At 39.4% G+C, this 21,617-nt stretch overlaps 1 protein-coding gene across 2 annotated transcripts in view; it reads left to right on the top strand.

Moving 5' to 3' along the window:
- The window catches only part of NBAS (NBAS subunit of NRZ tethering complex), a 409,249-nt gene that overhangs the window by 105,111 nt on the left and 282,521 nt on the right, over positions 1-21,617 (top strand). For both annotated transcript variants that reach the window (XM_077812510.1, XM_077812511.1), the window contains exons 22-24: positions 15,156-15,239; positions 17,149-17,302; positions 21,307-21,492. In XM_077812510.1, coding sequence (XP_077668636.1) covers positions 15,156-15,239; positions 17,149-17,302; positions 21,307-21,492 — 424 coding nt within the window. The remainder of the gene's footprint in view (positions 1-15,155; positions 15,240-17,148; positions 17,303-21,306; positions 21,493-21,617) is intronic.

Below are 21,617 nucleotides of genomic sequence, written 5' to 3' on the forward strand. Positions count from 1 at the left end.
GAAAAACAAAGTATGCAAGTTAAAGGAGTATGTGGAGAGGGGTGGGGGAGGGGTGTTCAGAGGAGCTAAATGTAATTAAAAGCATATGTTAAAACAATATTAAGGTTGTAAAAATGAACACATCCAGGAAATGCAAAAGATAAATATCTGATGGGAATGTTAATTTGTCTGTATTGCACATATAGTCACATTTTTGTTTTCTGGCTAGGCAGTTGTGCGTGTAGTCTTTAATATATATGGTGTGCAATATAGTCAGGTTACTTTCCCTATTATTACCATTGTATGGTTGAACTGGTGAGAGGCTGCAGGGCAAGAGCCATTTGTTTTACGTTTTCTCTGTTTTCTGTGTTCATGTTGTCAGATTTAATACTGCAGTAACCCAAGTTGTACGTGTTTGTGTTTGTAAGATTTCAGCTTTTTTCATTCAACATATACTCGAGGACAAAATTGAAGTTGCTGTGGGAATCGTCTCTCTTGAATTTAATTCTTATGCTTTAATATTAACATTGTGAAGTTAACACTTTTTCTGTGTGGTAGGGGTGTTATGATGAATCTTCTGGAATGTGTCCTTTCAGTTTTTACATTGTTGCCACTGTGCTAGGATTCCTGCTGTGTCCTTATCGACCAAGCACCACTTCCTCCTCCATACACTTAAAATTTACTACTTAAGCAGTCTCTCAATTCTTCTCATCAATAACACTGACATTCTCTCCATTTTGAATTGTTGATCTGTCTTAGGTCTGGTCTACAGTACAAGTTTATGTTGGATTTAGCAGCGTTAAATTAAATTAACCCTGCACCCGTCCACACAACAAAACCATTTTTTTTTTTTACATAAAGGGCTCTTAAAACCAATTTCTGTACTCCTCCCCAACAAGGAGATTAGCGCTGAAATCGATATCGCCATTTCGAATTAGGGTTAGTGTGGATGCAATTCGAAGGTATTGGCCTCTGGGAGCTATCCCACAGTGCATCATTGTGACTGTTCTGGACAGCACTCTGAATTCAGATGCACTGGCCAGGTGTACAGGAAAAGCCCCAGGAACTTTTGAATCTCATTTCCTGTTTGGCCAGGCAAGCTCATCAGCACAGGTGACCATGCAGAGCTTATCAGCACAGGTGACCGTGCAGTGCCAGAATCGAAAAAGAGCTCCAGCATGGACCGAATGGGAGGTACTGGATCTGATTTCTGTATGGAGAGAGGAATCCATGCTATCAGAACTGCGTTCCAAAAGACAAAATGCCAAAACATTTCAAAAAATCTCAGAGTCCATGAGGGACAGACGACAGCAGGGACGCAACACAGTGCCGCGTGAAACTTAAGGAGCTCAGACAAGCGTACCAGAAAACCAAAGAATCAAACGGACGCTCCGGGACAGAACCCCAGACATGCCGCTTCTACGCTGAGCTGCATGCAGTTCTAGGGGGGGCCGCCACCACTACCCCACTCCTGTCTGTGGACTCCAATGATGGGGTACTCTCTGCCATGCCTGAGGATTTTGCGGATGGGGAAGATGAGGAGGAGGACGAGTCTGAGGAGAGCACACAGCACACCGTTCTCCCCGACAGCCAGGATCTTTTTATCACCCTGACTGAAATACCCTCCCAACCCAACCAAGCCGGAAAAGGGACCTCTGGTGAGTGTACCTTTTAAAATATAATACATGTTATAAAACCAAGCTTTTTTTAATGATTAAGTAGCCCTGAGGACTTGGGATGCATTCTTGGCCAGTACAGCTACTGGAAAAGTCTGTTAATGTGTCTGGGGATGGAGGGGAAATCCTCCAGGGACATCTCCATGAAGTTCTCCTGGAGGTACTCTAAAATCCTTTTCAGAAGGTTTCTGGGGAGAGCAGCCTTATTCCCTCCTCCATGGTAGGACACTTTACCACGCCATGCTAGTAGCAAGTAATCTGGTATCATTGCATGACAAAGCTTGGCAGCGTATGGTCCCGGTGTTTGCTGGCATTCAAGCAACATCCGTTCTTTATCTCTCTATGTTGTCCTCAGGAGAGTGATATCGTTCATGGTAACCTGGTTGAAATAGGGGAATTTAATTAAGGGGACATTCAGGGGTGCCCGTTCCTACTGGGCTGTTTGCCTGTGGTTGAAAAGAAATTCTCCCCGCAGTTTGCCATTGATGCTGAGCTATTCGCATTTGGCTAGCAGGAATCTTCCCTGATACCAGCCACGCGGGGGGGGTGAGGGGTAAAGCAATCATCCCAGAGAATTGGATTTGAGGGTGGGTTAGTTTGGTTTCTGCTGCTGCACGTTAACAGAAAAAACGCAGCACTAAATGGCCAAAGCAACGTGCTTTGCTTGGTATGGGAGAGGAGGGCGCTGCTGTTATGAAGGTTGCAGAAGCCGAAAGACTATGGCTTACCCTGGCCGAATGTGTAGAGGGACACAATAGCGGAGTACAGGAAAGTGGCTGATGAACGTGAGGAGAGGTGGCGGCAGGAAGATCAGAGGAGGCATGATGCAACGCTAGGGCTACTGCGGGATCAAATGGACATGCTCCGGCATCTGGTGGAGGTTCATGAACAGCAGCAGGATAACAGACTGCTGCTGCAGCCCCTGTTTAACCGCCCTCCATCCTCCCCAAGTTCCATAGCCTCCTCACCCAGACGCCCAAGAACGTGGGGGAGGAGGCTCCGGGTGCCCAACCACTCCACCCCAGTGGACAGCCCAAGCAACAGAAGGCTGTCATTCAACAAGTTTTAAAGTGGCCTTTTCTTTCTCTCCTACGCTCCTCCCACACCCCAACTGGGCTACCTTGTGAGTTATCTCCCTATTTTTATAATCAATTAATAAAGAATACTTGTTTTTTAAATGATAGTGACTTTATTTCCTTTGCAAGCAAGCTGTGATCGAAGTGGGGAGGGAGGGTGGCTTACAGGGAATTTAGAGGCAATCAAGGGGGCGGGTTTTCATCAAGGAGAAACAAACAGAAGTGTCACACAGTACCCTGGCCAGTCATTAAAGTGGTTTTCAAAGCTTCTCTGATGCACAGCGCTTCCAGATGTGCTCTTCTAACTGCCCTGGTGTCTGGCTGCGCGTATTCAGCGGCCAGGTGATTTGCCTCAACCTCTCATCCCGCCATAAACGTCTCCCCCTTACTCTCACAGATATTGTGGAACGCACAGCAAGCAGTAATAACAATGGGAATATTGGTTTTGCTGAGGTCTGAGCGAGTCAGTAAACTGTGCCAGCGACCTTTTAAATGTCCAAATGCACATTTTACCACAATTCTGCACTTGCTCAGCATATAGTTGAACAGCTCCTTACTACTATCCAAGGTGCCTGTGTTCGGCTTCATGAGCCATGGCATTAAGGGGTAGGCTGGGTCCCCAAGGATAACTATAGGCATTTCAACATCCCCAACAGTTATTTTTTGGTCTGGGAAGTAAATCCCTTCCTGCAGCCGTTTAAACAGACCAGAGTTCCTGAAGATGTGAGCGTCATGGACCTTTCCTGGCCATCCCACGTTGATGTTGGTGAAACGTCGCTTGTGATCCACCAGTGCTTGCAGCACCGTTGAAAAGTACCCCTTGCGGTTTATGTACTGGCTGCCCTGGTGGTCCGGTCCCAAGATGCTATCAAAGGTAGTGACGCTGGGAAATGTGCAGGTCATACTAGATGGCTTTGCTGCAATGGGATTCCCTAACTGTGGGAGGGCTACAGATGGAACACATATCCCTATCTTGGGATGAAAAGACCTTTCTATTTTTCTTGTTTAGAGTTATATTGAAGCTTAAAAATCCTCAGTGCTTGATTCCTACAATTAAAAAATGCCTTTCTTCTTAAATGCCACATCTGACTTAGTGAGACAAGTGGTGAGGTATTATCTGTTTTTGGATCGACTTCTGTTCGTCCACTAAAGAGACAAATTTTTGAGCTATACAGAGCTCTTCTTCAGGTCTGGGAAAGGTATTCAAAGTATCACAGCTAAATACAAGGTGGAACAGATTGTTAAGCATAAGTAAGGCTACCAGTTTGTCCTGGAGGTCACCAATTTTGTGATTTTTTTTTTTGGTGACCTCTGTGACTTCAGGGCTCAGACTGCCAGCCCTGGTGGGCGGGGCTCAGGCTGTCAGCCTTGGGTGGTGGGGCTTAGGCGGCCGTGAATTCTTGTTTATTGCCTGCGACCTGCCTATGACTTTTACTAAAAATAACCGTGACAAAATCTTAACCTTAAACATAAGCGGTAAAACTTTCTGCGAGAGAAGTGTCATTTTCAAAGGGTCTGTCTTTAGTTTCCACAGCAGAAATTTTGAAGCAGCAGTTAGCATCTCAGCTGCTTGCAGCTTTCAGTGTATTATTTTAAATGTTGATTATTTTCATTTGGGTTAATCATTCCATAATGTTTCCTTTTGAGTAGGGTGGCTTAAAGAAGTGGCACTTGCTGTGCTTTAGGATAGTAAGGCACTTGAATGTATTGCCCCCTCTCTCTCTTGGTCTCCGTCTCTAGAAAATTGTGAGTATTGAACACACTACTTTCTTATCGTCTCTCGGGCAACGTGCCCCCCCCCCTTTTTTTTTTCCTGTCAGTTTATTAGGTAAGTTGAAAGTTTAGAATGGATGTAGTTACAGTCACCCAAAGTGCCTTGGCTGTGTCTGTCACTCTTAAAGAAAACCAGATGGCCAATTATAACTACTGGAAAGCTGGCTGAGGGGAGCTTTTTCCCAAATTAAAAATAAAGCACGGACAATATATACAAATATGATAAATATACACCAGGAATTTCAGAAAGATCATTCTTGTCTTATTATGTCCTCTTCTTTGGGTGAAGAGGACCTCACACATAATGAAGCTGTGTTTTAGGGCCTAATCCTGAGAACCTGCAAGTGGCACTGACATTGCATCCTGTCCTTTCATTTCCTTCTATGGCAGTTACAGGTGCTCAGTATTTTAGGATTTGATCATAAAAGCAGACATGGAATAATGTAGTTTTGTAACCCCTGTAATAAAGATAAAACAAATGCCTGACTTAATATTATAAGGTCAGTAAATTGTTTTATCTAGTCTATGATATTTATAATTAATTAGTATTCAAAGAAAAGTATGTGACGAAACGGTAGGAAAACAGAGATGTAATACTATATTTCAGATTTGATAACTTTCCGACATTTTCAAATGTAAAACATGGATATGTGTTAAATGTATGTGATTGCAGCAGAACAAATGACTCTCTAAGTACTCCCATTGCAAGTTTTTATATTATGTCCTCAGTATAGAATGCAAACTGGAGTTTTTTCCAAATTAAATGCAAATAAGATGAGAGTCAGAATTCTCACATTAGTGGCTTTTTGATGGTACATGGATGGAAGACTTTGTGAGAACTGTACCATATTTTGTGCATCCAACATCTTCCACAAATAGCTTTCTCATCTCTAGCATATCGATACCTTGCCTTTTTAATCTGTGTTCATTATATTGGATAGTCAGAACCAATACTTAGTACAGCAAACCTTCCAGATACAAAAAGTTTTGGAGCAAAACAGTGTTTCAGATGGTAAGAGAGACTCCGATTAAAAAAAAAAAATAGAGTGAATATGTAATAATGACATTGTGAAGTTCCATGTTTTTTGTGTCACAGTGTTTTTGGATCAGATGTGCAGAGTTTACAGGGAGAAGGTATTTCCTAAACTGTCAGCTCTACAAACTCAACCTGACATTTGAGAATCATATAGACACACACACATTGTACACAGTACTTACAGGAAAAAAGCGTAGAGTATAAATTCACCATGGGCAAAAAGAAAGAATTGAACTCTGTCCTTAAAACTGACTAATACCTTACCTTTTACAAAACATGTCTATGAGAAAAATAAACCCACAGCTTGAATACCTGCAATAAGTAGGGTATGGAACTTACAATAAAACAGGTAGTCTTTTGTCAAAGCAGAGAATTATAAGACCGGTTGAACTACGGTAAACAAAAGAGTGAAAAGGGCTATACTGAGAAAAGTGAAACCCTTTAGAAGAAAAAGATCATGAGTTGAGTGCCTTCCTAGTCTGTCAATTGATTGGACTCTGATTGAATTCGGAGTGTATTGAAGGAAGTAGGAACTTCAGTAACGTACCAAGAGGGAAAAAAAAAATCAAATAGTGTGTTTTTGCTCTTTGGAAGAAGCAGTTTAATTAGCAAGAAGATTATATGAAGTGTTGCAAACAAATGTCAGTGTGTAATATACAAATGCTAAGCATTACCTGATTTTAATCTGTTGATTTCATTGTAGGTATTGGGTATACAATACCACACTTAAGATTTTTCCTATGTGAGTCAACCTGGCACTATTCCATTGAGACTATTAGTGTCTGGTTGCTCCTGGCAATTGATGATGGCCTAAGAAGGGTGTGCATGATTCTTTGGCAAGCAGAACTTTCCCGATCTCTGCCAATCTTGACTGCTAAGTTCATTTGGCAGGAGGAGATGGAAGACTTTGTTTAGGTCTTTGGTGTCTGGGTAAACTACTGTCTCTATAATTGATCTTCCTTTATAAAAATCTTGGAGAAATTTTTTAAAGGGCATTATTTTTCTAAAATGTGTTGGAGCTATTTAATAAAATGACCTCCTTGAGCTTTTTGAGAAGTGTGCTAGTGTTCATAACAATGAAATCCTTACATGTTCTAAATTCAGAATTCTGCACTCTATATCTGTGTTTTGGAACAGCTAATTGTACTTCATTCATGTGTTATTTTTGCATCTTATTTGTTTGTATGGTACAATCTGTGGGCATGGTGCTTTACACATAAGACAGGTCCTTTCTGAGAAACTTGTTTTCTGAATTATACATGGTACAGCTAGGGATAACAGTAAACAATAGAAAAGAAAAGGAGTACTTGTGGCACCTTAGAGACTAACCAATTTATTTGAGCATGAGCTTTCGTGAGCTACAGCTCACTTCATTGGATGCATACCATGGAAACTGCAGCAGACTTTATATATACACAGAGAATATGAAACAACAATAGATTCATCCCTGAAATAAATGTTAAAATAGAAAGGTAAAGTAAAAATGGAAACTATCCCACTGTTGTCTGGATAAGATTAACCTTCACTGTATCAGAAAGGTCACACATACAGAACTGAAGTACAGGATGTCATAATGAATGAATTTCCCACTACTAACAGATATGTACATATTGAGACAGTTAGTTGTGCTGTCCCTTGTTTTTCCAGCTCTCAGTCATAAATTCCTATGATAAAACCAGATACAGAAAATGTTCTGAAGTGGCTCAGTACGATTACTCTGAGCTGCTTTTAAGGGCACACAAAAATAAAATGGCGCATGCTGTGCAACTGCATGGGAGTTGCTGTGAATCAATAAGTAGCACAGATGGTTTCTGGACAAATATCTCCTTGACATAGTGTAATAATACAAGTTACTTATTTGGAAAATGGGCCACATCACTGTTCAGAAACTATGGTAAATGATGTTATTAATGACCTATTTGTACTATGAAAGCACCCACAGGCCACAAACTTGACTGGGCCCCATTAATCCTGGGTGCTGTGCAAACAAAGTTCCTTTCCCAAAGACCTTACAAACTAAGTTAAAGAGGCAGCACATGGGTGCAGTGAGCAGTGGGAGGGGATGGAGGAGAGAAGACAAAGGCGATGGGAAAGAGAACGCGTTCATTACATAGTGCAACTATGTGCAGTGTTTGCAGATTATAGATGTTTTGATGTGTCAAACTATCTTGAGAGATTAGAGAGCTCGTTGCTGAAAGAAAGCAGGCTTTTCTTGTTTTTGGCATCATTATAGATGGAGATATGGTTATGGGAACTCAAAGCTTTGTACTTGAATGTTTTTGATTGACATTTATACTTTGTTATATAACTAATAATGAGATTACGTCTGACTGGTTAAGCAATAGTTTCATGTTTTCTGTCCATTGAAAGAAATAGATCAAAAATTACGGCCCTTGGAAGTGATGGAAGTAAAAATAATGACCAATCTGTGGAATGAGTGCTCCTTTTACATCTTCTGAAGTTTAATGCCATGGTAATGTATTACCACTGCATTACCCATAGGTTCGCTCTTTTGAGCTCTCATGCTGATTCTGTTCCATATCTGGAAGGATATCACATCACTTTGACAGGTCTTTTCTGTTACTTTAAATCTGTGCCTTAGCATTTTGATTAAACTGAAAGAGAGTTTATTAGATGAGCCATCGTTAAACCGTAAGGAAATTCATGGGGAGCTCCAGCTGGCAGCATATATAGCAAAGTAAATTGTATTCAGTACTCTGGACTATAAAATAAGTTATTTTAATAAGCTGTCTGATGCCAAAATCAGTATCACCTCTTTCCCACCTTTTAGGGCTGAAATATGTTCTTATAAATGTTTTGATGTTTGTTAGAATTGTGCCATATATTACAATAGCTGGATGTTGCAATTGCTAATTGCAGTTGGTTGTCTGTGAAGAAAACTAAAATGGCCTGTTTGGATGAGGGCTGCTGCACTTGTGCAGAGGGATTGAAGGTTGACCCAGAAACTGATGAAATGTGGACAGAACTCTGCTTTTCAGTGTTAACCATTTTGTATAGGGGAAGAAATTGAAAGTCCGTAAAACAGATTTTAAGTACAGTTAAAATGGAAGCTTAAAACAGATTCTCAGAGGTTGAATGTAATGTACTGTGTGTGCATAAGTGTTTGGCATATAGTCTTGCATCTGGCTCCTATATTGGATTTTTATGGGAACCTGCCCTAACTCTACATGTTTCTGAAATTGACTAGGTACTGATAAATACCATGTTGGGGACAACATAGCAGTAATAAAATATACTGGCTTTTTTTTTTTTTTTTTTTGACCACTGTCTAAATTCTTAGGGACAGTCATATGTTGATTACATTTGTGCCTATTATAGGAAAAAGTCAACCATTTTCCTTTTCTGATTTAATACTAGCTGGATGTCAGTTGATTTTTATTGTGTAAATATTAAAGGGAATCAGGGTGGATTTGATTTAAATCACTAGTCAGGAAGACTTGATTTATTCATGGTTTTCTACATAAAAGTGCATTCTTGTTGGTTGTTATAACCTTAATACAGACTCTTCACAACTCAGAGATAAATGTTGGTTTCATTTGTAGAAGGTACACACTACACATTTTTAAACCGTGATTTATTTTGAAAACTTTTCAGATTAGTTTTACAGCTATATCAGAAAATGAATAATTGTTTGGTTATTTCATTTACCAAAGGTAATTGAAGCAGATATTTATGAAATCATTGGGAAGTGAACTATCTCCAATTCAATAGGTTAATCATTAATATTTGGAGGATTTTCTTGCCATGCTGTATTAGGAGGAGAACATCACCAGACAGACATTTAAATTGTTTTATTTTACTAAAACAACAACGTTAAGTATTCTTGATTTTTTTCTTCAACAACAAACATAATATTTTAACAAAAAAGCATATGCCCCTCCCTTCTCACATTTATCTCCAGACTACTTCTCCTTGTTCAGATCTATTCCATCCTCAGCAATATTCTATTCATTGAACTTTTTGAAACTTTGCACTTTTAGATTGACTCTGTGTACACAAATTTGCAGAGGGACAATAGAGTTGCAGTCTGTTATTTCTCACTTCTATATATTATTTATTTATTTTAAACCATTTTTGCTGTTAAGAAGCATGTTACCTCTGGAGACACAAATCCACAGTTTGAGAACTGAAAAACTGAACATCTCTGATGGTATCTTCTAGACTGAGCACTGAGTCCCTTTGGATAGATAGAAAGATTAACCTAAATAATCTATACAGAAGCTTGTGGAACCCCATAAGATTGAGTCCCTAATCCATGAACTATTGGAACTCATTTACAAAACTTTTCTTAAACATTACATGAATATATTTTCATGCTATAGAATTAGAATTTTTATCCCTATTCCATGATGAGATATCTTTGAGCGATAAGGTATCTTAATTAAAACGATCTTTAGACAAGTGTTTTTCCTTCAAAAAGCATTTTATCAAAAAAATCTGATTTAAATAAAAAAAATCAGATTTTTTTTTTTAAATCCTTGATTTTTGTCGACCCCGAAAGGAATAACTATCACACATGTTAGTTCTGAGTTGTCAGCTCCCTCGCAAGTGTCATAGAACCACTCGCTGGCTGACCCTAGTATGTGAGCCACCCTAGTGTGTGAGCCAAGTTGGTGTCAGCAGATTCTGCTCTTTACCAGCAGCATATTGCTGTGTGAAGGAGTGGTCACCACTGAGACATCATGGGAGCGGGGGAGGTCAAAACTTAATGAGGCCTTGTGAATGTGTGTGTCTTCTATGTGGTTTTATCCAGGGTGTGTGATACTATGTAGTCTAAGCCAGGGTAAAGCACACAAAATATGTGAGAAAGGCCCATACGTGTGTGTTATCCATATATGGCCTGATTCAGTGCACACTGAAGTCAGTGAGAGTACCTTCATTAACTTTAGTGGACGTTGGTTCAGGCCTATAGAGAAAAGTCTGTATAATAAAGGTGAATTGGTGAGAGAGGACCATTTCGATATCATGTATTCCTCTTTTAACATCCAACTCATTAGTAAGAATATAATAAAACATTTGAAAAAAACTGATTATAGAGACGTGTACAGAGTTTCTACTGCATTTGTCCTATGGTCATTACAACTACACCAGTTAAAACTTGACACGATCTTGTGGTGCTCCATTTGGGTCATCTTGAAAAGCTCTAATAATGCAGAGAGTAAAAAGTCTGGGTTCTCCAGAATTGGGAGAGAGGACATAGATAATCACATTAATGTTTATCCTTTTTTGGTGTTCAGGTGAAGGCTAGAGAGCTGGTGAGGTGATTGAATGAAGGGAAAGGGTTTCTTTCTGTCTGTAAACATACATATTTTTGTGTGTGAGTGAGTGATTCTTAAAGTGCTCCTTGCAAGAAAATTCTAGGCTGAGGCTGAAATTCCATATTTACTTACATAACCCAGGCTTGATATTTTTGTGGATAGCACCTCTTCTATTTCTATATTTTTTGTGGTGGAACTTTTTGTTGCCCAACTTCCTTTGACTTCGTTTCAGTGGGTATTGGACACCTAGCTCCCATAAGCAATTTTGGAAATCCCCCACCCCCTTAGACTTGTTTTGCACTCATCTCTCTAGGTGTGTGTTCAGAATTGCAAAACAAGTCAGTCAAAACAGAAATTGCAAGATTTTTGGTACTTATTTTATAGTTTATTCACAAACATGCTTTAAAGAGGTCTCTTTATTGTCTGCTGTGGGAAAGGAAAAAGAGGGATGGGGAAAGGTGGCCCTTTGGGACTTCGGCCACTCCAAATGGCACTAGGGTGGTGTTTCTTTAGCAAGAATGAAGTTTTTTTTTTTGTAGGCCATAGTGTTCAATACAGAGATGCAGTGAGTTAATATGAAAAAGGGCTTTTGTCTGTTTTTAACCAGGGTCATAATATTATTTAAATGTCAGCTTGTAAGTATGAACAGTTGCAGCAGTCATTTCTGCATCATATGCTAAAGTTCTTCTTGGAGGCAATGCTGCTTTTCTATTCTTCATAGAATTAAGGAAGAAAAACAACAACAACACTGCTTCCCAACCAAGGAAAGAAAAGCCTGGCAAATCTGAACAGAGTGAAATACAGTTTCTGTCCCCTGAACTGTTCTTATTACAGTTGAAATTACAGGCCATAGTGTGATGTTGGACAAGCTATTCCACATGGACTCCCTATCTGCACATTTCTTTTCAAGTGCCTAAAAATCAGAAAGTGTTGCTTTGCATGGCACATTAGTTTTTAAAGAAACTTGACATATACCTAAGGGGGAAAAATGAATGAATGAAAGAAGAAACTTCCTGTACATGATGCAATTGTTCAGTGTTTAACGGAGCATGCTCTGCTTTAAAATGCCCTGAATACCTGTTCCTCTTGTGAGCACTTTAAATTGTCCTACTTAATTTAGACAGCATGATTTTCTCCTTTCTTGGAGCAATGTCAGTATGAATTTCTTGGTGCAGCAAGAACAAATCAAACACACTCTAATTTTTAAATGGAGGGGAAGGAAATATTTATTATAATTTTCAGTTGGAGAAGCCATGTGGTTTATAAGAGAGGAAAGATATGGGTCTTGGATGTGATGGTATCAGCCTTCTGAAAGGAAATGTGGAGTACAGTAATTCAGTGTCTTAGAGTATGTCTACGCTACCTGCTAGATTGGCGGGCAGCGATCGATCCAGTGTGGATTGATTTATCTCGTCTAGTCTAGACGCCATAAATTGACTCCCGAGCATTCTGCCATTTACTCCTGTACTCCACCACCACGAGAGTCAGACAGAGTTGACAGGGGAGCGGCAGCAGTCGACTCACCGTAGTGAAGACACCGCAGTGAGTAGATCTAAGTACGTCGACTTCAGCTACGTTATTCACGTAGCTGAAGTTGCGTAACTTAGATTCCCCCTCCCCCCCGCCCCAGTGTAGACCAGGGCTTAGATTGGGTGGGTGCTTTCATGTCCTTGTTAAAATATAAGAAAATTTTAACAGCTTTTTCCAGTGTATGTTGGAAGCTAATCTGTATTGAAAGTACTTGGAAAAAGGAGGCACATCATTCATACAGACGCAATAATATGATTGACATTAGGTTACTTAAGAAGAAATTTTGCAAGTTTTGAGCTATTTACTGCAAACCACTAATGCTAATGAAATGTTCAAGCTGAGATACCACACACTCAAGAGACAAAATTCCAAAAATTAAGGTTTGCTTTGTTAGCCGTGTTTCATGGCAAATATATTTTACACCAATATTTGTCAACTTCGATGGACTGTTTTTATTAAAATTTGATAATGCTGACTTTGATTTCTCTGCACTGGAACTAATGTTCATGGTGTGTGCAACATTATCTCATGTTGAATGTCTGCTTAACATGCTCAGTGTCTGCTGCTCAGTGTCTGCTTAACATGCTCTGTTCAGTTTCATTAAGAAATACGATTTTAAGAAGTTCAGCTCTATTAACAACTTATCTTGGCCTGTGATGAAGAATACAAGTTTTTCAAATTGATGAATAGAAACAAGATTCTAACTGCTAACATATTTTTGAGTTGATGTGGTCAAGGATGATATTAAACTCCTATTTGAAAAGGCTTTTACCTTTAAACCATAACACAAGTTATAATAGTAAAAATGAGAAGTTTGTTTAGCATTAGGATTCTTGGAGACATCGAGTTAAAACACCTTGTAATTGTTAATGTGCCAGAAGCTGGGAGTGGGTGACGGGATGGATCGCTTGATGATTACCTGTTCTGTTCTGATGATTACCTTTTGAGGCCACTGTCGGAAGACAGGATACTAGTCTAGATGGACCTTTAGTCTGACCCAGTGTGGCAGTTGTTATGTTCTTATTCAACCTATACTACAGCTTCCTGGCTGAGTTCTGAAACAAAATGTTTTCCCACTTTTTGTTATAGTTCCTTTCTCCTATACTAACCAGCACCAGCTGTTATGGCTAGCCTTATCCCTCCACCAGTGAAGGAGGAGACACATTTCTGTCAGTCAGCTAGGCTAGAAGTTTGAGCACTAAAGTGAAGGAGAAGGAGCAGCCTTGTTTGGCATCACCATGGAGACTACTGTGGTTTTTTAAAAATACATAGTACTTCTCAGGATTTGATGTTTTAATTTAGGTGGAAGGTGATGCTCATTTTAAAGGTGTGGGAAATGGAAACATAGGGAAGTTGAGACTTACCTAAAGTTGCGCAGACTGGCATAGAACATAGGTCTTGACTCCACTTTCTGTGCTCTAATCATTAGAGCTGGTGCTTCCGCCTATATTTTCTTCCTCTTGACCTTTGTGACCTGCAGATCCTTCCTTAACACTTTGTTGCTGATTTTTCCAATGAAGGGTCTAATTTTGGATAGTTATGATTGTCCTTGGTGCCACCAACAGTGTTGGAAGCATCACAGTGGGGAAGGAGGCACATGTGGCCGTTTTGGAGACATGTGCCTGGGTGGTGAAAGTGAGTGAGGGTGTTCCACTTAGATAACACATGTAGTGCCTATTGCTAAATGTGATAGTTAATTAAATTTTCAGGTCACTTTTCATCAGTTTATTTGCATTATGCTTTTAGAATTGATTTGTGCATCAGAACATATCATTTTGCTTTTTAAGCTACCGAGGAAAGGAGTCATAAATATCCATTGCTACTGTTGCTGTCCTTGAAGGGATGAGAAATTTATATTAGCCTTTAATTTGCAATAAAGAGGTCGTGCCTGTAAGGCTTGCATCAGTATTATGGTATTGAATTATCAGGATCATGTTAAAATGAGTAAGGCATTGTATGCTTTATTGCTCTAATTTGTTGAAAATTTAAAACCATGCCTATGTGCAGTTTTCTCGTCTCCTGTGCTTTGGTTTCTGTTTAGAATGGCTAAACAAAATTTTCCAGCTTTTTTTGGTGTTTAAACACTTAACAAATACTAGGAAGATGAAGGATAAAAAACATAACTAATTGTTTTTAGTCATAACTTTTGTTTTTCTTAATCTACATTATATACAGGAAATTCAAATTCCATTTTCAGATGATTCTCACTACAGCATTTAGTAAATATTCACTATGGATGTTTGTAGGCATAAACCCATGTCTAACTTAATTGAGAAAATCAATACAGCAAGGTATATTTTATCTGTGTTCAGTACAAGGATTTGTTTACAGGTCTGTAAAGATTCCTGTTCTTTTTTTTAAGCTAAAGATCCTGTCTCACTCTTTACTATTCATTTCAAGCTTCTGTGATATAAATGTTCTTGTTAAATATCCTTAGTGTGAAAGCAAAGGAAGCCCAGACCTATAATTTTGCTATTTTTTTTTTTACAAATTAGAAAATTCTAAGATATTAAATTGTCAAAAATAACATGAGCAATATCTATTGTCCATGAAATAGCTCTCAAATATCCTGTAAGTAGCATACAGACTTTCCAAGTTAGGTGTGCACAATTATTCTCATGCCTCTCTATGCCCAGTTTATGCAACAGATACCTGTTAGCAGTTGATCCTGCCAATTGAATGGTAGCCCATAATATAGACTGAATCCAAATACTTGCTGTACTATCTATTCAGTTAACAGAACGTTTTTGCCAATCCATATTTTTTCAAAATGTTTGTATAAAATTTCCATTGTGTTTTGTAATAGTTGTAGGCAGGATGTGTTGATGATTCTTCCCTGGAATGAACAGAAGCATCGGGAAGAGGACTGGTGTGAAAACCCACAGTGCAAGTAAGTATAGTGTGCGTGTGTATGTGTGCATTAAAAAGAACAGTCTGAGAGGTTGCCAATATAAGGTTGATGAAATTCATGACTGAAATATTTGTCTTTACTATTTATGCCTAAGTTGGTAGAAAATTAAAAGCTCATGTAACAAAAATATATTAAAAACAACAACACTATGTTAATGCGGTGTTAAACCTGACATGTTAATTACATAAAAGTAGAGAAACTATAAGTTCAGGGACTCATAACAATATTAACTCTTCATCTTTGTGCACATTGATTTTTAATGGTATGTGTAACAGCCTCAGATGAGCTTCCCTTGCTGGAACCTCACCAGGCTGTTGTGTTTGGAGCCACACACTAGGCCAGTGTCTGGATAGGCTTCAGTCAATCTTTGGCTCTGGCCTCTCTAGATCACTTACTGAGTGCTGATTCTCTATCTGGTATCCCTTTTGGAAGTGGGACCCTGTGGCCTACCTGCCCCAGGACCAGTGTTAGCTCCCATCCACGATATCTCTATCTTTAGCATGCCTTTCTCAGAGTTCCACCGTAGTGGGCACCCTGGTTTATAATTAACCCCTTCAGGGACACGTGGTAGTTGAAGAAAATAGACTTTGTAAAACGATTTCTAAAGCAATCACTCTTCACTTTAGACAGCCCAAGAGATATACTGATCCATGCGAAATAAGGAAACCTTTACAAAATTTCCTGTGTCACTTGCCTCACTACTCTTGAGCATTCTGAGGATTTGCATTCTGATTCTGGTCTCTTCTTCCTCTCTAAAATGGCTGCTAGAGAACGTTTGTTCTATAGCTTTCAAGTCCCCTCTGTCGGGGGACCCCTGGTTGGATTCAAAACTCCTGTAAAGTGATCAGTCTCTTGCTTGGTGGTTAGCCAGTTGGAGTCCAGACTTGAAAAATTGGTAGCCAGCTCTTTATCCAAGGATACTTCCATTTATATGGACAGTCATCAAGGTTTAATTACCCTCCATTGTTAGCTGTCTGCTGGGTACAAGAATTTCTCCTGGGTGTTCCAGCTGAATATGGAGGCTGCAGGTTCAAAATGGTGCTCAGTGAGCAAAATGGAGTTTATAGTTTGATATGAATTCTGTTTGAAATCGTAAGTTGTACACAGACAGGTCTCCCAAATTGTTTTACAGTGTTTTTGACTTGTTTAAATTGCACCATTTCCTTAAGGCTGGGTGAACAAGTGTGGCATTTTGTATTGCTACATTTTATTCTATGTGATCATCATATAATGAAAAACAAAAACCTTTATTATGCAGATATACAGGAGACTGCTATGGGAAGTTGAACTTTCTGATGTGTGCAAATTGTGTCAGCATCATTGATTTGTTTTTGTGGAGAGTGGGGGGAGTCCAGGGTGAATTCTTCCTGAGTAATGTCTCCTGGTTTTGTCATACAGCATCTTTATAGGGAGTAGTGATTATTTAAAAAATGGCTTTTTAATCAATGTATTTGCTCTGTTTGAAAGTTCTTACTCTTTACTTCTCAGTTTAGTACAAATGCTTATTATTACTACTGTTTAGTCCTGTTCAGCTTTGCATGAACACATTAGCTGTGGGTGTCAGGCCTTGGTGTCAGGTCTTGTCTATGCTACAGGGGAAATTCAATCTAAGCTACGCAATTTGAATTACGTTAATAGTGTAACTCAAATCAACGTAGCTTATATCTACTTACATTATGCGATGTTGATGGAAAAGCTCTTGTTCTGGTGGAGTACAGGAGTCGATGGGAGAGCTATCTGTGGTCGATTTAGTGGGTCTTCACTAGACCCACTAAATTGACTGCCGATGCATTAATCCCCACCTGTCCATCACCCAGTAAGTGTAGACAAGCCCTTAGTCTTAGTCCATCTGTATATACCTTTGTAACTTTTTGTCTGCTCTTCTCAGAATGATATTTGAACCAGTTCTTCAAGATGAAGATGAATTCTTGTATGAAGCACAACCTGAGCTATTAAAGTACAGAACTACTAAGCTTTCGATAGACCTGGTTTCTGACTGGTATTGGAATAGGGCACAGGAGATTGAAAACTATGCTATGCAGGTAAGAACAGCAGCCCAGAAATAGTAATTGTTGGCACAGATGCAAGCATTTTATTGCTTCTTGAAGCTAATTAAGCTGTGTCAAAAGTAGGCGATATCAAACCATCTGAACTGAGTATTGGTAGTGATAGCAGACGCTGATGTAAAATGCTGGCCTATTGAGGTCGTTAGGGCACTTGCCATGGAATTAAGTATGGATTCACAGATTTTTATTTTTCATATGTACACGTATAGGGAAAGAAAACTATTTTGCTGCCAAATAATAATTTTAGATGGCCCCAAATTACTCTCTCAATTTAGAGATTCAATTTAGAGTGTGTTTCCTGAATTCAAACCTGTTTAAGGTTTACTCAGGTGAGTTGTGATTCATTCATGGGGGTGGATAGGGGAATCTCATAAATTTCCTTCAGCCTATCTGTTCCTGGGCTCTAGGAAATAGCAAAACTTTTCCAGCCGTGAAGAGCATTTTCCCTTCTGCTACATATTTTATGCTCATGTTATCTAAAGGAAGAAGTGTTGAATAGTGAGTGGCTTAAGCAGGTAACTCAGCTGTGATGTCAGGCCAGCTTGCTGTGTGAATTTGGGCGAGTCATACAACCTGTCCGTACCCTAGTTTCCCCACATCTTTAAAATGTGTAAAGCACTTTGAGATCCTTGGATGAATGGTGCCATGAGAGTGGAAGGTGTTACTATTAATGTTATGACATGCTCTTTCCCTGACTGTAGTTTTGAGAATCCTCTGTGGAATGTCACAGATAATTGCAGTTCGCTTATGGTTTAACAACATAGAGATGTTTAAAATACTCCTGTGTCTATTAATTAGTAATTTTAGGTACTTCCTTTTCCAGATCAACCTGAGCTCTTATTTCTTTATATTCCTGTGTTAATTGATCCTCCCAGTTTCATAGGTGCTTCATAAAATGCTTAATCTTTTCAGATACCCTCATTGAAGACCCTTTCTTTTAATGACTAAAATAACAGTAAAAGATAACGTTTCTAGTTGCCTACTGAATTAAAATCCTTAACTAATAAAAAGATTAATCTCCCCTTGCATTTTAAAAAAAGATATAGGGAATATTTTTGTTTTAGTGCCCAGAAATGTCTTTGGAAATCATTTACATTGGCCTCGAAAAATGTTATGGTGGTTGGTTGTATTCAATGAGGTTTTCATATGATATACAGCTCTGTGTGTTACACTGGAGCATAGTTTCATTTAACGTGTCAGTAATTTAATCGGTTTTTGGAAGTTTGTTTTTAGTCCAGTAAGTATTTGCAAAGGCGACAGATTCACAGATGATACTAGAAAAGACAGATTAGAATGAATGGTCAGAAAATATGTGGGTGTACTATTAAAAACAAAATACAATATTATTACTGTTTGATTTTTTTCTGTACTCAACTTGTTTACTTTAACCCATTTACTTGCAGTCATCTGCCTTTTAGTAACATTTCATCTGCCTGTATATCCATCACATTTTGATATCATATGTAGAGTATTTGTACTAATAAATCTCCCGTATCTTTTAATCTCACACCCTCATTTCCAAACACCTCCTTTCAGTATTCAAAAGTTAGTTGACTGTACCTTTTTATTGGCCTTTTCACCACTCTTATCTAAGATGTTTCCTATCTGCTGTGCTTGTGAGGAGTAAGCTAGTTAGCAGAGATGAGGCGCAAATATTTTGTTTCTATGTCATAATCTCTCCACTAGTTGCAAGTGCTGGGTTGTCCTCATTTTGCTTATCCATGTTAGGCAGCTGAAGTCTTGCTGCCTTGGAACTCTGTCCATTCAGCAGGAGATGGCTTCTGCAAGACGTGGGGGGAAATTATGGTAGTTTGATTTGTAGCTTGTTTGGGAATCCTGTAGTTCTTCCATTTCATTTCCCTGCCTGCTCCCCCACTCCTTCCCCTGCCCAACCTCCAAAAAACTGACCAACAATATACGTGCTGTCTCAAACAATAGCAAAGCCAGGAAATGTGGATAAATTGGAGAGAGTCCAGCGAAGGGCAACAAAAATGATTAGGGGTCTAGAACACATGACTTATGAGGAGAGGCTGAGGGAGCTGGGGTTGTTTAGCCTGCAGAAGAGAAGAATGAGGGGGGATTTGATAGCTGCTTTCAACTACCTGAAAGGGGGTTCCAAAGAGGATGGCTCTAGACTGTTCTCAATGGTAGCAGATGACAGAACGAGGAGTAATGGTCTCAAGTTGCAGTGGGGGAGGTTTAGATTGGATATTAGGAAAAACTTTTTCACTAAGAGGGTGGTGAAACACTGGAATGCGTTACCTAGGGAGGTGGTAGAATCTCCTTCCTTAGAGGTTTTTAAGGTCAGGCTTGACAAAGCCCTGGCTGGGATGATTTAACTGGGAATTGGTCCTGCTTCGAGCAGGGGATTGGACTAGATGACCTTCAGGGGTCCCTTCCAACCCTGATATTCTGTGATTCTGTGAAATGTGAATCCTATTAAGGCAAAAAGGTGCTCCTTTATGAAGCTTCTCTCCCAGCTTCTGCAGACTGTGTAGCCTGCTCACAGCCTACTGAACAATGACTGACTGAAAGGGATTCATTCTCTCAGGCTGGATTGAGCCTCCCACTGCAATGGGGCACTGCAAGAGCACTGCTATGCTATGCAGATACTTGTCAAAGCAGACAACTGTCAGTTGCAAATGAAATCACTCCCTATTCAAGGATTTCTCTGGGGTCAGTGCAAAAGGGCAAGATCTAGGAAGAGTCTGAGTGTTTCTTTTAATGTGTTTAAATGGGTTGTCATTAACTTGGGGAAACAACTGGTATTCTTTCTGCCTTGCGGGAGGAGTCACTTCAGGTTAGTGGGCATCACTTTTATGATTGATCCCTACCCCCCACCTTTTCTCAGGTGTGGATTAAAGGCTAGCCTCTCCTATCCTAACTCTTCAAAGACAGAGCAGACCCTTACTCAGATGGATCAATGGCTCCCTTTAAAAGGTTTGTGTTGGGGATGAGGTGAGGGAGAAATCTAAGGAAAAACAGAAAAGCTAAAAATCATTCCAGCTGTCATCCATCTCCTAAGTTCCTCTTTGATAAGGAGGGAAAATTGCCCGAGTTACATCTCGGGGGGGGAACAGAACCTGACATTTTGGAAATGTATTTTGCACTTTGATAGGAAGTGCAGGGCAGTAATCACATTTTAGGTCATAAAGCCTATAAAAAAGGAAAGGGAAGTATATTCCACCAAAAGGTTAATCATAAGCTGCTGTATTACTGCACACATAGTTTTAAGATTTTGTAAGGTCCATGCCAGAGCTGGCTGACTAAAATCCAAGAAGCTAAATAAACAGCTTTTTTAGTTCTGTAAGATTAATGACCCCCAACACTTCCCTAGCTCAAATATCTAATATGGATGCAGTTGTGGCATCCCTACCCCAGGACATGGTAGTTCCCTTGGAGTGTTGTCTTTCGAAAGATTATAGGACAGGAAGATACAAGGTACCCACCACAAGGATTCTGAAGCATTAGCAGTAGCTGTGAAAGCTTCTTTAGCAACCACATGCTTTGTCCAGGCAGGTGTGTCCTGATGCAGTGACCTAAAAAATACAGACCAATTAAACAGGGAATATTTTTTCTCTATTTTAAAGAAAATGTCCCTAGTTGTACCTTTTAAGTGTGATTCCTGTAGTCTCTGAACTTGCTAGTAAGAGCAATGACATCTAATTCAGTGACCATCACACTACTCTGGCTCAAACCCTGGATTGCTGAGACTAATCAAGTCCTTTGTAAGTATGTGTGGGAAAGGACAGGGAACTCTCACTTCCAAACCCTTCAGTAACACAAAAGAGATTTCAAACAGCCACAGACAAAGATGACAGCATTGTTTTTAACCCCTCATCTGGATCTTTATTAACTACTCCTACCTAGAAAAAATTATTGGAACAACAATATTTGAGAGACCAGTTAGAATTAGTTCAGATATTGATTACCAAAAAGAAACAATCAGGTAACAACATAATTTTTTTTCTTATTTTCAGGTGGACTGTGCTCTGTCCCTAGTTCGACTTGGCATGGAGAGGAACATTCCTGGTCTTCAGGTGCTTTGTGATAACCTGGTTACTTTGGAGATGCTGATTTATGAGACTGGATGTGATCTAACCCTAACCTTGAAAGATCTGCTGGAGATGAAAGATAGCGAAAAACTAAGACTGTTAATGATGAACGTACGTATTTTTGAAAATGCAATAGGTAGATTGTTGAGCCTAAATAATGTCCATGCTTATATAGACTCCTTGCATGTGTAACGTAACAGTGCTCTTCAGCCAGAGGTGTTTCCCTATCACATTTC

Source organism: Eretmochelys imbricata, chromosome 3 (assembly GCF_965152235.1).
Source record: "Eretmochelys imbricata isolate rEreImb1 chromosome 3, rEreImb1.hap1, whole genome shotgun sequence".
In the NCBI taxonomy this organism is placed as follows: Eukaryota; Metazoa; Chordata; order Testudines; family Cheloniidae; genus Eretmochelys; species Eretmochelys imbricata.